Here is a 16,826-nt window from a genome sequence, read left to right as displayed (position 1 = left end):
AGTGTGACCACTTCCAACAGCTGCTACACTACCTCTCTTTGATAGGGCTTTCCTACCATAACTAGAATGATGAAAACCACTACCACTGTGTATAATCCTACCCCAAGCAGTGGAGTCAGTGGATGTCAGAATTTTCTACTCTTCTTCCTTCCCTAAGGCCTTTGGTGTGCCAACCTAAGAAACATTGGAGGTGCTCAAATACTGCACTGAAGGGTGCAAGTTTAAAACCTTAAGCTAGACAGGAAGGAAAACAAGTGAATTTCCTTAGGGGAAAAAAAGTTTATTGCATACTATGAATACAAAGGATAGACAATCTTTTACAAAAAAAAAAGCTTAGTGAGGCATGAGTCTCACATCTGAAAAGGCATATAGGAAACTATTTACACAAAGGCAGTGAAAGATGTCAAAAAGTTATTGCAGTCATCTAATGCTGAATAGTTCTTTTTATAAAGAGAAGAGAAACAGTGCAAAAATACTGTCAAAAGTAATCAGTTTTATACACAAGATAAAACTGATAAGCATAAGCTTATGTACTGATATGAAAAATATACATTAAAATATAAAATAGCATGCATAGTTTTTTTTAAAGACTTTCAATAGTATAAAATGAGTATGCCATTCATCTTGAATTAAAGGGGGGCGGAGGGGACTTGACCTCAATTGTCTACAAAATGTATACATACCATGAGGCTGAGAAATTGTTAAATCATTGTCTTGGACTTAACTGTAATGTACAGAGTTACAGAACAAATACAAAAGCAAGCATTGGAATACTGAAGTAAAATAGAACATCCAGTGATGTAAAACTAATTTAACATGTTATGTCATGTACCACACAATTATACATGTGTAAACTTTTTTCCTTTGAAAAATATCAACAGTAGGTAATCAATTCCTCTCCATTTCACTCAGACACCAATCCTCCTGAGCTGATTAGGACTCTTACCTCTATAGGGAGTGCTGAACTGGGGTCCTAGATAGGTGAATATTGACATTAAAATAAATTGCAAATTTTAAAGATTTGATTTGTTTTTAGAAATGTTAGTTTTATTTCCACTATTTCGAAATGGTGCTGGGATTGTTCAGTTAGGGCTGCTGGTATATTGCTAAATTTCCATTTGCTGCCAAGGTGCGCAGTCCTGTAGATCTTGCGCTTGTAAAGCACCCAGTGAGAGTTGTATATGCATCAGATGCAGAAAAGCTACCCTTGGTATACAATGAAATACTGATCAACTGGCAAATGCATGGATAGGCTGGGGAATTCATAGTGGTTTCAGGTAGAGCATGTGATGGTTTTATTTGCTGGAAGAATTGGATAAATATAAATACTTACATTTTTGACACACATTGTCTGGTAAATAACAATTGACATCAAAACAAAGGTTAAACAAAACTTCCTAAAAGAATTTACCCTAAAGCCTCAAGCTTCTGAGTCCAGAATACATAGCAGCCAAGCCATTCCCTCCCATCAAATGAGCAGTCCAGTCTTGTTTCACTGAAGTCAATATCTAAACTCATGAAAAATTCTAGGAGAAGTCAGGCCCTAGAAACTCCCATTGATGCCGTGGGGACTGCAGATGCTCTGCCTCATTCAGAATTTGGCCCAATGAGCCTGATCCTGTTGACGCTAGAGTCCATATCAGTGTTAGCAGGCTGACAAGCTCATTCAGGCCCGCTTTCACAAGGAGTATTGAAAATGAAATTTACAAATAATCCTCAGGTGGCGCCAGATTATGGCATCCTCACTCCCAATGAATAGCATCTTTGTTTACAAGAAATACCACGGATTCTAAATGGGTGCTGCCCTGGGACTATTCATAGAAGAAGATGCTATTTGGCATAAGCATTGGTCGCAGAATTTGACCCTAGACTCACTCACTTTTCCAATCAGTGCACAGGAAATTCCCTTGAGCAACTGCCATCAATGCTAGTATGTTCCTTTCCTGGGCATGTAGGTTGCAGATTCTTGATCTGACAACCAATTCGATCATAGTCCCACCCCCTGAGAAGCTTTGAGAGGCAGACTGTTGAATAAAGCTGTTATGGCCAGTAAGTCATGAATTTGCTTCTTTTCCCCACTGATAAAATGGCTCACAGTAAAGAGGGGAAGTTACCATGCCATCCTGAAAAGAGATCTATCAGAATTTTAACAAGTCAATGTGTGCTGCTGAGATTAAAGAAAGATTTTAAAAAACAAAACATACACTTTCTGTACTAGTTTTAAAAGATCTTCTCTGTGGAAGTACCTAGACTTAGCAACACATTTCCAACTTGTTCTACACTTCACAACTTGTGTTCCTGTCAATTTAGATGAAATGAGTAAAACTATGTTTTTAATTCTATAAATACTGAATGATACTTGGAGCTGGGACGACAGATAAATAAGCCACAGCTAAGGGGGCAGAAGTGTCCTTCAATGAAATTGGTTTAAATGTCTGGACTGTGTTAGTAATGTGAGCAGGTGCAATTAGTGAAAGAATAACCACAGCCTGCTATCCTCTCAATCCAGAACAAAGCAAACAGCTGACCACTGTTAATGTAAGTGAAGTGAATGTATTTGTTCCACCTACAATACAAAGTTACATCAGGTTTAGTATGAAAGCCTTAAGACTATATTCCACTAACTCTGAAACCCTGTTTGGTGCTTAGGGACCTAGCCAGGGCCCAAGTGGATGTAACTCAGTGTCCAGACCATTGTATCAGACTGTGAAGCTAGGTATTCTTGCATGCAGAGTCTCACCCTACCCTGCCCTACTTGTGCCTGGTCACATGCCCATCTACCATTTATATGCATGGCACAATGGCCCCAAATTCTGCAGCAGGTACCTTCAAATCACATCATGTTCAGGGTTCCTGAAGAGACAGCACCCAGCTGCTGGCATGGCGGGTTGTGGCAGGTCTGCAGAGGGAAGTTGAGGCAGCCAGGGACAGAGCAGTGGAATGCAAACTTCAGAACTTACGGAGTTCTGATCAAACTATTTATGAGTGGATTCTAAATTTAGCAAAGCCATTTCTCCCATCCCTGACCTCTATGAAGTTGAGAGCATGAGCTGCCCATGAGCTGGGGAATTTGGCACTATGGAATTTGGGGTCAATGTTAACTATTAGCAGTTCAAAATGTTTAATATTAAACCAAAAAAGTTATGGCTGTTAAACAGTAACATTTTATCTAGAAAAAAAATGAATGCAGGCTTATTGATCTACTCAAGATTCCCTTTTATGAAGGAGATGAAGGAGCATAAGACATCAACAGGGATATAGCATGGGCTAGTATGTCAGATAGGAACTGGCAAGAGTAGGAAGAAGTCTATTTGGAATTAGTTTTCAGAATTGCTTCAAGTTGCTGTGCAGTTCAATTTGTGGGAGTTGGTGCTTTAAAAGTGGTTTCTTGCAAACTACCCATTGCCCATGCTTTGATGTTAATACAGCATGAAAACCACAAATATAACTAGAGTTTTCATTCTCTTTTTAAAAGCTCCAGATGCTAAAACTGTGGGAGAGAAATGAAAAGATACTGTTCCTTTAAGTTCCATGCTTTCATTTCTACTGTAACAAATGAAATTGGATAGAAAATGCTTATTCCTGTCCTTCCCTTAAGGTTAAGAAAATATGTTCCAAAGAACGTGGGTGTGATAAAGCTGAAGTCCTTCAGCATCAGAAGATTCAGTTTTTCCTCTACAATATGGGGTAGATTCACCTCTCTCAATTGTGAAACCCTGGCATGATGAAGTTACAGTTACAAATGGGACTAGAGAGGAAGCTCTGGAGACATACACCATCTCAGTTCATCTAAGATGCTAGCTGATCTAATCAAGATAAAATCTAGCAGAAAAAATACACTGAAGTCAGAAAAAAGGAAAAGTATAAAATTACCAAGCTTTCAATAAAAGGGAAAGAGTGAGTCACCTTGGACTCCAGCTACCATTTTAGTAACCGACTGAAAGTGGTTGTTATGTTACCATCTCTCTGGCTCATTAATAGGCACCTTTTGCTAATGGGAAAGGCATTTGGTGCCATTTTGTAATTAATTTTTTTAAAGAAACCTATAATGTGCCTTTGCACTACAAAAAGCCACATAATGACAACAGTGCTGAATTTTCTTCCTTTTTAACACAGCTATGTATGCTCTCTCATAACTTTTTTTTCCTGTGCTTACAGAAGATCCAAAGCAGCAGTAGTCATATACATTTCAGCCAAGATATCTGACTAATACGACCCAGGAACAAATTATTTTCCCTTCTGATTTTCTACCTTTCAAATCCAAATGGAGCAATGGAACTTGACAGCGCTGAGTTCAAACTTAATTCATCATTAGGAAATTATTCAAAAAGCTATAACAAGATAACTAATGTAATACACTTTGCTTCAAGGTTTATTCCTTGGCCTGATTCCCAGATATAAAGCATCTCTGTGCAATTACCAGGCAGATGCCACTGAAAAGACTTTAAATGGTTGCTGCTAATTTAACAAGAGAGATGTTGGCACTAGCAGAAGGTATTAGAGAAAAACTAAAGATGACTGAAGAATCAACTGATTCTTAAACATAATATCAAGATAGTTTAACTAGGCATATATTATTTCTCCTAACCATCCTTTGGTGACTTGAACTGAAACCTCTCTCTTCTTTTCTCACCATTATACCTTCACCGTGGTACGTTATTGTAAATGCCAAGCTACCAGCATAGACAACATCTGTAAGGCACTCAGACCCAGAGCCTCAAAAGGTATTTATTTAGGTGCCTAATGGGAATTAAGTATCTAAAATACCTTTGAGGATCTGATCTGAGTGTCCTCCACTCCCAACTGAAGTTGAGGGCACTCAGAACCTTGTAGGAGTGAGCCTTTAACCATTTGTTTAAAACAATTACCTGGCCTTGGCAAACAGCTTTAATCAGAACAAACAGAAGAGTTTACATTTGGCTGCCAAAGTCCCGGAGATAAGTTCTGAAAAAGCAGCAGCTGGCGGTGACCATATTGAGCGCAATGTTTCACCCTAATCCTGGGTCTCCTATAAAGTTGACACACTGCAGGCTCTGCTTGCTGGACTACGGTGGGTGTTTCCAGATTAGGGGTTAGGGAGCATGGCTCTAAACCCACCTACAGTCACTATGTACCCATCCAGTTTAGATTATTTCTAGAGTAAGATAGGTGGAAGCTATAAAATGGGTCATGGCTCGCCAGGATAAAACAAATAAAACACAGATGACAGCAGTAAATTCTGTCATTTGGGCGAAGTGTGGAATTTGGCCCCGATTTATACATTGTACAAGCTCAGTCAGGTAATAGCAATGGCCTGAGTAAAGTTTTTAAAGTTAAGCTTCCTTTTTTCTGCTCAAAACTAACAGAAAATCGGCCCATCAAAAATACTGCCGTGTGACTATACCAGACCCAAAATGCTCTTCCATCCATTTCTTTCACAAGTGTTGTAATATAGTGTCACTTGCATACATTTAAAGCAAACTCTTGACTGAAACCACATTTACGCTTGGATTCTCTAATGTTTTCTGGTATTTCAAGCAAAGCCTGCTTGGGCCTTGCAGCGTGATGTACACAGGTGGACTCCTGCCCCTGGCTTCCGGGGGTCGCCATGGGAGTGCACTCATGAACCTGCACTACAAGATCAGGGCTGTCAGTCATATGGGGCTAAAACTGAGAGCTGATGAAAGCAAATGCAGTTCCACTGAGCTCAGTACGTTACACCGGATTTGAATTTGACCCATTGTACCAAGTTTTCTAAGATATGGTGGTTTTGGTTTTTTACGAGTCAGCACCACCCAGCTAAACTGTTAAAAAAAAAAAAAAAAAAAGTAATTAAGTACAGCAGCTATCACTTTGGGACAAAGTGATCCACAGTGAACGTGTGGCATCAGTGAAATAATTTAATGACCTAGAGGAGGAAACTTGCACAAAGGATGTGGAACAGTCATCCAGTATCAAGGGAAGGTAGAGGGAAAAGAGAGGAAAGGGATGGTCTGGTGATTAAGGTTTTGTCCTGGGATTTAGAGCCACAAATGGAACCCACATCTCCTGCCACAGACTTCATGTGTGACCTTGGGTAAATCACTTAAAGTAGCTGTACCTCACCTCCCCACTTCTATAATGGGGATAACACTTCCTTTCTCTCCCCATTTGTCTGTCTTGTCTATTCAGATTGTAAACTCTTCGGGACAGGGATTCTCTCTCCTTATGTGATGTAGTAGACTGGGGCCTTCAGGGGCTACTGGAATATAAATAAAAGGAGAGAAAGGATACAAAGAGACCTGGGATAAAAATGGGCAAATGGCCTCTGCAATTTAATGCAGGGGGCTGGGTTGGGGGAATGAAAGCTAAGAAAGTAAAGCTTGCCAGTCCAGAAGGGCTAGTGCGTGATACGATCATAAACTGCAAGACACTGACTGGGAAAGAATCCGAGGGCAGGAGCAGACTGTAAAAACTTCAGCTCACTATTTTGGCAGCAGCCAGGACAGTAAACAGAACACAGGGATATAGGTCAGAGAGCACAGATCACTACGGCACTGTACGAAGGGCTAGAAAGTAAACCATCTAAGTGACAGAGACAACGATTCGTGCAGAAAACAAAACTCTGTGATTGGAGATGAGATGTCTAGACCTTAATGACATTCCTTGCCTGAATAAGGTGAGTGGGATTTGGCCTTGTGACAACAATGAAAGCGTTGGTCATTTTTGAGAACAATGTTTGACTTCTATTTTCTGGGCTGCAACTGGCTGACTCTTTTCTACTGCTCAATCCAAAGCCCACTAAGGTTGATCGAAAGACTCCTACTGACTACAGCGTGGTTGGGTTCAGGGCCCTAGCAAGAGTATTACAGCTCTTTATCTAGGAAGGGATCAAAGGCTGGTGGGTATTAATAAAGGTCATGACTAAGGTGTAATATGGCTTCTTGTCAAGTACTAAGCTGCAGGGGTAATTCTTGCCAAATTCTGAACATCCAAGCTCTCTGTATACCTTATTACAGTGGCGTTGGAATGATTTTTATCGTGGGGGTGCGCAGAACCATTGAACAAAACTGTAAACCGTGTATACGATGGAAACCACTTCAACCCAAGGAATACTGCCACACCCCAAGCATTCATGCCTGAAATACCCTACTGCTTTGTAATCATAGAATAGAATATCAGGGTTGGAAGGGACCTCATCTAGTCCAACCCCCTGCTCAAAGCAGGATCAATCCCCCATAGTTGCCCCAGATCCCTAAATGGCCCCCTCAAGGATTGAACTCACAACCCTGTGTTTAGCAGGCCAATGCTCAAACCACTGAGCTATCCCTCCCCCAAATGCTTCCACCCATCCATTCATTCATTTAGGGATGCAAGTTTTGGCTTCTCTGCATTGTATCTTCTCTGTATTTATCATTGGATTTGGCCCATTACAGAGTCTTAACTGACTTTTAGCAGGTCTTGTTTTCATGGTAAAAGCCACAAAACTGGCTCTAAAATGTTTTTACTGGAAAAAAGCCATTCCCTGAAGACCTGTTCGTTTCATAAACCATATAACAGAATACAGGTCAACAGAACACCCCTGGAGAGGATGACCTTCCCTATGGACACATGGCAATGCAGATCAGTTATGTCAATCCAAACCTCACCACAAGTTTTACAAGTTCAAGAAATTCACAAGTTATTCCATGAAAAATAAATTACCTTGTACAAAATAATTTGTGGCACTCTCTCCTGAAGAACAAGGACTCCTTACTTTTGAGGCAACTTGAGCAAGTGCAATATTTGCACACCATGAAAAAGACACATTGTCAAAAGAATGTGTCTATCTTGCCAATAAGGTTCAGTCCAATCCACAAATACTGCGTCTGGGATCTCTAAGGAGATTAAATGAGTCTAGAGTTTTGTAGGAACTGGATGAGCACTCGATAGACAAATTTGTACTGAGCGATGGTCTGAATCATAAACATTCTCTGCTCCCGCAGGTGTCTCAGCATCACCGGAACATCCACTTTCTGGAAAGTGAAGGTGACAAAGATGTGAGGCTGTGTGTTAATTAAACCCAACATCACCAGACCCCTCCGTTGACTAAGTATAAGGAAAGAACAAAGATAACTCATTTATAGTGAATCACCACAGTTTGTTTTGGCCTTGCCTTCCGCATTATAGCAAGGAATATACATATATATTATACACACAATATGAAAGGATACCAAGGTTCCAATCCTGCTTCCACGGAAGTCAGTGGTAATTTTAACATAAACATCAATGGGTTTAACATTGAACACCTGGTGTCTTCCAGCTATGTATCACTATTACCTCATATAGTACCACTAATTGAATGTGTAGTAAAAGGTTATTCAGGAAACTGAGCAATCTCTTAAAATCCTACCTGGAGGCTTCTTGTTAAATATAGCCACACTCAGCTTGTCAAAAATTAACCAATTTTGTCACGTTACCTGACAAATCATATGCTGGGAAAATGGAGAATTTCAATAATCAAAATTTAATTTCTTGGGTCAGCTCCCCTCTGCCATCCACTGTGCATGCAGGCATGGTAGCCATTTTCACTCTGATTCATGGTCAGTTTTACTTATAGAGGAAGGACATTAAGGTTCTACAAATCAGGGGAAGCAATCAATAGTCCAAACAACATTGGGTTCCTGCCAGAACAGAAGGTTTGGCAAATATATCATGACAGTATGATGCAGCTATTGCTCCCTCTTTTCAGGCCACCCAATTCCTCGCCAAAAAAGAGGAAAGTCACTAGCAACATCCACAAGACCCAGAAACTTGACACTTGACAGAGATGCTCTGACCTTCTTTAATTGTCAAAGCCAGGACATGAACCAGATTGTGTGAAACACAGAGAGGCTTGCAAGATGAAGCATTAGAATTCACTAGAAAATATATGAAGCATTAGCATTGTATTGCCTGCACTGAGAGAGCAAAAGAAGAAAAAACAACATAGGTAACTTGTTAGAACAGGTATGTGAGGAGTAGTTCAAAAATCATTGAGCTACAGCTCTCAAAACTACCAAGGCCCAAATTGAGGGACCAAAATACTATTCACACAGGAAACTTAAAGACCTGAGGAATTCATTCCTTTGGTGTAAATAATTCTTTCCATAACCTCAAGTTCATAATTTCTGATGTAAACTATTTTCATTAACAAACGGGGGAGGGGGAAGCATCAAATTTGGGTGGAATGTGGATGATTTTGGGAATAAAACTAACAAGAACCCTCAAGAAGACAACAGCCAAGAGGTTTGCATTCAACCTCCACATTACTATGGACCCTGTTCCAGGTTCCTGGAACAACAGTTGTGTGTGGTCTCTTACATGCCGAAAGAGGAAAACCCATGTCTTGCTAAAGCAATGCTATACTATACTTTTCATTCCAGAAGCACAAGTTGGAACTAACAAAATCTTTTGGCTGAAGTCAGCAGCATTATGAGAATGAGGTTAAGGCAAAGGGACAGGGATATAATTGGTTCGGCCTTTAGCCACCAGAGGCTTTCTGTATTAGGAAACATTTGTGGTTTCCATGCATTATGGGACTTGTTTCTCATTTACATTTCTGTGCCTTTACGTAAAACGATGGAGGCCCCTAGTTTTAATTAAATAAGCCCAAACTGACACGATCACCAATGTTCCCGCTACAATTTGTGTATGTTTGTTTTGCACTGAGCAGGTTACAACATGCACTGGACACTATATTTTTGTCCTTAGGCAAAGCTCACACTTGAGGTGAGGGATGTGTATGGGAGGTTTGTGTGGGTATGTGCAGGGGGGCTGTGTGTGTGGTGAGCGGTGTGCAAAGAGGGCATTGTGTGCGTGCATGGGTGCACGTGTGAGTACACTGCAGAGCCCAGTCAGGCCCCTCACCAAAGCTCCTGCACAAGGGGCACCCCGGAGCTGCAACCGCCTCCTCCAAGCTAGCGTATCCCTGAGATCAGAGGCGATTCCACTCTCCCAGCGGCGCGCCTGCACATGTTCTGTCATGGGCGGGACGGGGGCAAGCAAAACAGGTTCTTAAAGGGCTACACCACATCCCTGCTGGAGCCACCACAGAGAAGAGGAGAGTGGCAGAACCTATATACAAGATTGCTGCACGGCTGTGCAGTTTACAGGGAACACCAGTGATCACAACTTTAAACGTGGAGCTATATTTATGCCATTCCACAAATGAGCTGTTACAGGAGACATGGATGCCAGTTTTGGTTAGACGTATTCCTGGACGTTTCATCACATGACAATCCTGGAGTGTTGGCAACTGGAGGGTAGTTATAGATGGCCCATAAGTACCAAGAAAGGTAGAAATGGTGATGAGGATTTTCATTTTATTTTCAAATCTGTGTAGATGAGAGCATAAGCTCCTGTTTTGGGTTTACACAACTAAACCACAGAATGCCTCAGCATGGAATTTGATGGTTAGAAAAGCAATTAGGTCATGTTGAGCCAAGCCATGTCAGAACTTGCCTGAACAACGACAAGACCAAAAAAAAAAAAAAAAAAAGGCAGCAAGCCAGTTTGAGCCTGCACAACCCAAATTCCAGGCTCAGCATTTGACAGTTTGTTGATTTCTACTAGGCCAACAACATTTGGTAATCAGTCACTTTCTGTGTCATCACAACACGGGTCAGGCTTTGATTAATCTCAGAGCTATTTTGTGTGTGTGTAACACTAAGCCTATCACACACATGTAACTTCTATATTTATAGTCAGCCTTACAAGGATGTACAACAGGCCATCCCCGATCTATCTCAGGAGAGCTTACTTAACCACTTTATTCCAGGAATGGGGGAATCTTTGGATTCAAAAGCCACCAGAGTGTATCTGTCAACAAGAGATTAATAATGCTTAATAAAAGGTGATATTTAGTAAGATACAGAATTAAAACAATTACTAACTTTGCCTTCCACACTACAAACATCTTTCTCACATAAGGGGCACTTCAGCAAGGATCACTCGTTCATATTAGGGTGCCAGGTCAGTGCTAGATTCAGGTATACTGGGATCTGACTTTTCTGATGACTATAGTACAATGTGTCTAGAAACTGTGCATTGTTGATTTGAAAGGTTACTATCTATAGAGTAAGACATGAAAAGTCCACACTCTCAGCAGTAGTGAGAACTACAGGCTATGTTCCACCAGCAAAAGCATAGAAGCTACAGTTAAAAAAAGCTGCAGAGCAATTGATAATGTTGTTGTAGTTAAAGCTCAGAGCTGAGAAACAAGAGATCTGGTTTTATTACCAGCGCTCCCACCAACTTCCTGTATGACCACTGGCAAGATGGTTAATCTGTGTGTGTTAGTTTCCTCATCTGGAAAATGGGGATAACAACTTATCTATTTACCAGGTGGGTTGTGAGAAATTCCGTAATTCCCAAGGCTGCAAAGCGTTTTAAGGGGGTATTGTATGGAGTGTAAAGAAATTGGCAGTTTTATTTCTGAGCCAATAGAAATAATTCTGCTGCAAAATAAATAGAAAAAAAGCACAGGTCATTTACAATAGGGGTAATGTTCTTGTATATGAAAAAAGTTTTTATCCCTACAGTATGTGATGATCACCATAAGTATCCATCCTGATTCTCCTGAAAACACATAGCTCAACTGGGGGGGGGGGGGGTACGGGGACCCTAAAAACTGAACTACTCATTTACTGTAAATCTGTTTAAACCCATTTTCTTGAGCTACAAAGTCTTGAAGAAAAAAAACACACTAAAAAACTGGCATTAATATGTCACCATTAATTATGCCAATACTCAGGAGAAAGGGGAGTTTGATTAAAGTCAGCAGAGATGCTCCCCGCCGTCAAGAGCTCTATATTCTCTGAGTGCTTTGCTGAGCATTCCTCAGAGCCCTAAGAACCATCCCCCGCACCCAACGTATTATGGGCTCCATTACCAAAGGCTCAGACTCACGCCAAATCGTTCTTCTCACAGAAGAACTGGCTCCCTCTGTAAGCCAAAGACACACCAAGATGGCCAGAAGGGTTGCATGATTGTTATTTAATATTTGTCCACAGCAGCACTAGTATGAGGGGTTTCTATAGAGTGATATGAAATGCCTCTTCACGACAAACGACTGAGCACGCTATCATCTCTGCAGCACTCCCAGCCTTCAGCTAGCTCAAGAGCCATGAGTCAAACCTCAGCTTGAATCCCTCTCTCTGGGAGGGTGTAGGGGAAAAGGATTAAGGAGGAGTGAGGCTGAAACGAGATCAGTGCAAAGTTAAACCAAAAAAAAATGTTTAAATTGTGCTATGAAAATAAATTCATCCTTAGTGTCACTCAGTTGCGGTCAGAGCAGTTACAGTAGGGCTGAATTTATTCCAGTACCTCTAAATGATCACCCTGCAACTACTGTGTGGTATACTCTGCAGTACCACACAGCCAGGCATTTCCTTTTATTTTGGTTAACTAGCCAGCAATTACCAGCCTTTGGAAGATTTTGGGAATGCGGGGGAGAGAGAGAGAGAGAGAAAGGTACATCATCAGTGCTGAACAAATGATGAGGAGAAAAGTCCACTGGCACTTGTCCCTCTGTGCCAATAGGCACACATTCTTAAGCGATAGCATTTTTTCACTTCTCACCCCTCCACACATGGGTATCAGATTCTCTATTTCAACAAATAGATATGGGATTGCTGTGGGGTACAGGTGAAACCATGATGATGTGTGTCTATTTGTAACATCTGCTGCATTCTTTCACCTTTAATATCTATACAAGGCATTAAAGCCTTCCAGCAGTTCACTTGATGAAGGAAGCCCCTACATTTCAATAGCTGTTTTCCTGAGGTTGGCATTGTACACCAACATCATATTTTTCTTCAGGACGTAGTGTTTTTGCTGCACTGTTCCCCAATGACAAAGGACATAGCAGAACAACAAGTCGTTACACACTGTAACTTTTATGTTGTTGATAGTCTGTTAGAGTGCCAGCCTGCGTAATAGGTCTCATAATACTGGCTGTGGCCCGTCAACCTTTTTTTCCTGTTATTTTTGAGTCGCAGCTGAGCTTTGTTCCAGTCTAGAAGCCAAAGACAATGAATGTGAGAGAGGGAGAGGGAGAGAGAACGAGAATATGCTGAAGACAGAAGCTAGAGAACTAAATCAATAGCTCAAACCAGTTTGGAAGCCAGCACACTTCTCCAACAGCTCTCAAGCTGCTCTTTTACATAGTTCTGTCTCCAGATTGACTAATTAAGACCCAGGTACTGACCCATCTTAAATTAGATTGTAAACTCTTTGGGGCAAGTGTCCTATCTCTGCAGTGCTATATTAAAATAATTAAAATAAAAACCAACAATACCTACAAAATAGTCAAGGTACACACGGTAGCTGGTGACAAATCTCTGTCCACTGTGTCTGGGTACACTAACACAATAAGATAGATGATATTTTATGACTAGATTCCCCCAACACAAATGTAGTAAATGACTCAGTGGACCAGCTAAGAGAAAAGCAATTATTAAGGGGGAAGTTTACTTACTTCATTATGTTCCAAGCAGCCAATCATCAGTTCTGTTAGGATAACCACCCCTGTCCTCCCCACACCTGCACTGCAGTGAACCACAATTGGCGGGTTGCAATTGTTGCTAGCATCCAACACGCTGTTGGTATGGCGACGTACTGACTGTATCTCCTCCAAATAGGCTGCAAGATAAAATGCAAATTATGCTGTAAAATCCTGTATGGCTTCACATAAAAGTTGAAAAATTGATGAGAAAGTCAGTTTTCTTTTTAAGTGACAATAATTTACAGTTCCTACAAGACACTAATTATTTGGCCACTGTGCACTGAGCAGCACTGAATCCAGCGAGTACCAGCTGGGTTTCAATTATTACTTGGGAGTTTGGTCCCTTAAATTAAATAGTTCTTTTAAAAAAATTAAATTCTGTTTTCCCCTCTGCAAATCCCCAGTTCCCCAAAGCAGATGATTCTAGACATTACTTACAGCAATTCCTGCTATTAACAGGCTGGGATCAAAAACAACAGCTAAGTCCCCTTGAAAGTACCGCCTGCCAGAGCCAGTAGCGGATGGGAAGTGAGCATCCATCTGCCCTTTTCTTTCCTTCCCTTGTAGACTGAGTGAGAATGTCAACCAGGTCTCTACTCTTTTGTTTATTTTTCAGCAGGTATTAGGATTTTTTTTGGACACAGTTCTCTGTGGCTTTCCTGTAATCACTACTGCAAAGTGTAAGGATCTCAGAAAGTCCTCTTGTCTAGCTCTAATGCTCTCCAAAATAGTGGTTTTTTGCTTATTAAAAGTATAAACATTTCAGATATCCCAGTGGCTCAGATGGTTGGGTAAACACAATGCAAACTAGGACACTCAGGTTCTGACCAGGGTATGGGTCTCTCCCACGATTATTCCAGCAGGAATTGTATGACCCGCAGAAATGAAGTCTCTGGACCTAATTCACCATTACATTGCACCCTGTGGAGTCCTTCCCACCTGTGCAAACTGGGTGTAAAATGCCATCAGAATCAGAAAGGTGGCATTTTACACCTACTTTGCACAAGTGGAAGTGATTCCATTAGGTGTACAGCAGTGGTGAACCATGACCTCTGTATCCAGCTGTCTCTATGGACAGCTGGATTCCAATTTTTACAACTTCCCAATTGCTGCGGTTGAATGTTGGAAGACTGTCCTTTCAAAAAAGAAGCTTGGAAATACAATGAGAAATAGAGTAGCCCAACTTAAAGTGGTGGCTGAAAACTCCATTACTAACCCATAATACCCTGAGTCGTCACTTTGGCAAAGCTGAAAATTCTATTTGCGTATTATTCCCTCCAGTTGTAAAGTTAAATAAAAGGGGCGTGCATTCCTTAGGGTCATTACGGTAGCATTACTAGTGTATTAAGTGTTTATTAGTAATAAAGTAGTAAGGAACAGTACTGAATTAATAAAAGTCAATACAACGGTTGAGAATTTTTCCTCTCACCCAAGCCTCCCACACTTCAACTATGTACAGCCCGATAATTAAAACACTTCCTAGGCAGGTAGGGAGTTAAGATTACTGCCCCCGACTGACTAACAATTAGGCATATCCTATTATTTTTATGACCCTACCTCCCCTATCTGATCTCCTTCTTGGCTGGCCAAGCTTGTGAAGGCCTTACACTCAACTTGATGATATTTCTGTATTTGTCTGTCTATATGTAACACAATAACTTTTGAACGCCACATCCAGTCAATTCCAAAATGTCAGGGAACGTTCTATGCACCCATGGCTAGAACCCCATTGATTTTGGAGAAAAATGGAGAACTGACAGAGGGAAAAATGGGGGACACATACAGATCAAATAGCCAGTTGATGGCAGCCATTAACACCTTCCAACATAATAATACTCTATCTCATCTCTGCTCATTCTCCCAGTAGAGTTAAACATATTGACACCCTAAGTGACTTATCTCCCAGATAAACAACAATGGGGAGCATGGGAAATGGGGGTCCTTGATATGGAGGAGGGAGGAAGTGAGGACACAGAACCTCTGGTCGGGGAGAACTGAGGACCATATTCGAAAGACAGGGGACACACACAGCCCCTAGCAGGGGAGGAAAGGGGTAGACAGAGCCCTGGGGAAAGGGAAAATATGGGGGAGGGGGTGCACACAGAGTGCCTGCCTTGAGGGAAAGAATGGGGGGCCCTGGAATGAGAAGGGCACACAAACCCTGGGATGGGGGTGAAGTGGAAATGGAGGGGAAAGGAGCACACAAAGCCACTGGCAGTGGGGAGAAGGGGGGAAGTTACAGGGAGCCCCTGAAATACAGGGAGCTTGGAGGATGGCATATAGGGAGCTTATCGGCTGGAATAGAGGGAAGCCAGGAGCCCCTGGCATGTGCAATGAGTTCGGCTGACAGAAGCTATAAAGCGTGCAATGCTCCCTTGGTTCTTAAAAATGTTCATGGACCATAAATGTGTGCATTAATTAAGGAATCTTACATAAAAATCCTTGGACTTCTTCTGGGCAACCATGATCAGGCCAGTCAGTATATTGCAAGTGCCACACTGTCCTCTCCTGCCCAGACAAAAGATGCTTGACCTTCAGCCCCGTAGTAGCATAGCATCCAGAATCTGTGCGGAACTTAGTTGTCACCTTAAACTTCCCATACGTGGTTGAGCTGTGCTTAGAGCCAAGTTTAGGCCAGTAGCGATGACTCTTGCTTCTTCCTCCTTCCTGAACCACAAAAAGCAAAATTAAAATGATTCTTCTTGTAGTGTCGCAATTATAATTCTCACAAACAGAACCACTTGTTCAGCTAAACTGGGTATTTCTATTTATCTTCTCTTGTAAGAGAAGAACAAGGGGCTTCCCAAGAAACTGAATTGCATTAAATGTAAAATGCCACATTTTACAAAACATATATTTAACCTGTGGAACCTCAATGCCACAAAATATTATTTAGTCCAAGAGTTTAGAAAGCTCAAGGCTTGAACTTTGGTTAATGAGAACATCCACAGTTACATTACAGCAGGCCCGCCGACAGGGGTAGGCAAAGGGGGCAATTGCCCTGGGGTCCGGGCAATTTAAAAAGGGCCCAGGAGCCCCTGGCCCTTTTAAATCATACAGGTAGGCTGCAGGGCTACTAGGCACACATGACCACTGTGAGCCCCACGCTTTGGGGAGCCCCGCGGGCCAGCGCGATTGGCCACAGCGGTCGGTCCTGGATGTGACGGATTCATCACCCAGAATTGCTATCGACAGGCCTGCATTAAAGAGACTTAAAAAAAAAAAACCTAAGGAAAAAACTCTCATCCTTCAGGGCATACGTCAACTTCTGACTGCAATAGGTGAGGAAGAAACTTCCCCATAGGTAGGTTATTTCATAACTGTCCATTAAAAGGATTTGTCT

The 16,826-nt window shown here is 41.6% G+C and overlaps 1 protein-coding gene across 2 annotated transcripts in view; it reads right to left on the bottom strand.

Annotated features, from left to right (window-relative positions):
• Positions 1 to 275: 275 nt before the first annotated feature.
• Positions 276 to 16,826, bottom strand: part of PTPN14 (protein tyrosine phosphatase non-receptor type 14) — a 181,799-nt gene continuing 165,248 nt past the window's right edge. For both annotated transcript variants that reach the window (XM_073338921.1, XM_073338920.1), the window contains 3 exons: positions 15,916 to 16,150; positions 13,457 to 13,620; positions 276 to 7,973 (listed from right to left, as the gene is read on the bottom strand). In XM_073338921.1, coding sequence (XP_073195022.1) covers positions 7,845 to 7,973; positions 13,457 to 13,620; positions 15,916 to 16,150 — 528 coding nt within the window. In that variant the 3' untranslated portion in view covers positions 276 to 7,844. The remainder of the gene's footprint in view (positions 7,974 to 13,456; positions 13,621 to 15,915; positions 16,151 to 16,826) is intronic.

This window comes from Lepidochelys kempii, chromosome 3, assembly GCF_965140265.1.
Source record: "Lepidochelys kempii isolate rLepKem1 chromosome 3, rLepKem1.hap2, whole genome shotgun sequence".
NCBI lineage: Eukaryota > Metazoa > Chordata > Testudines > Cheloniidae > Lepidochelys > Lepidochelys kempii.
This window is presented reverse-complemented; position numbering and strand designations above follow the sequence as displayed.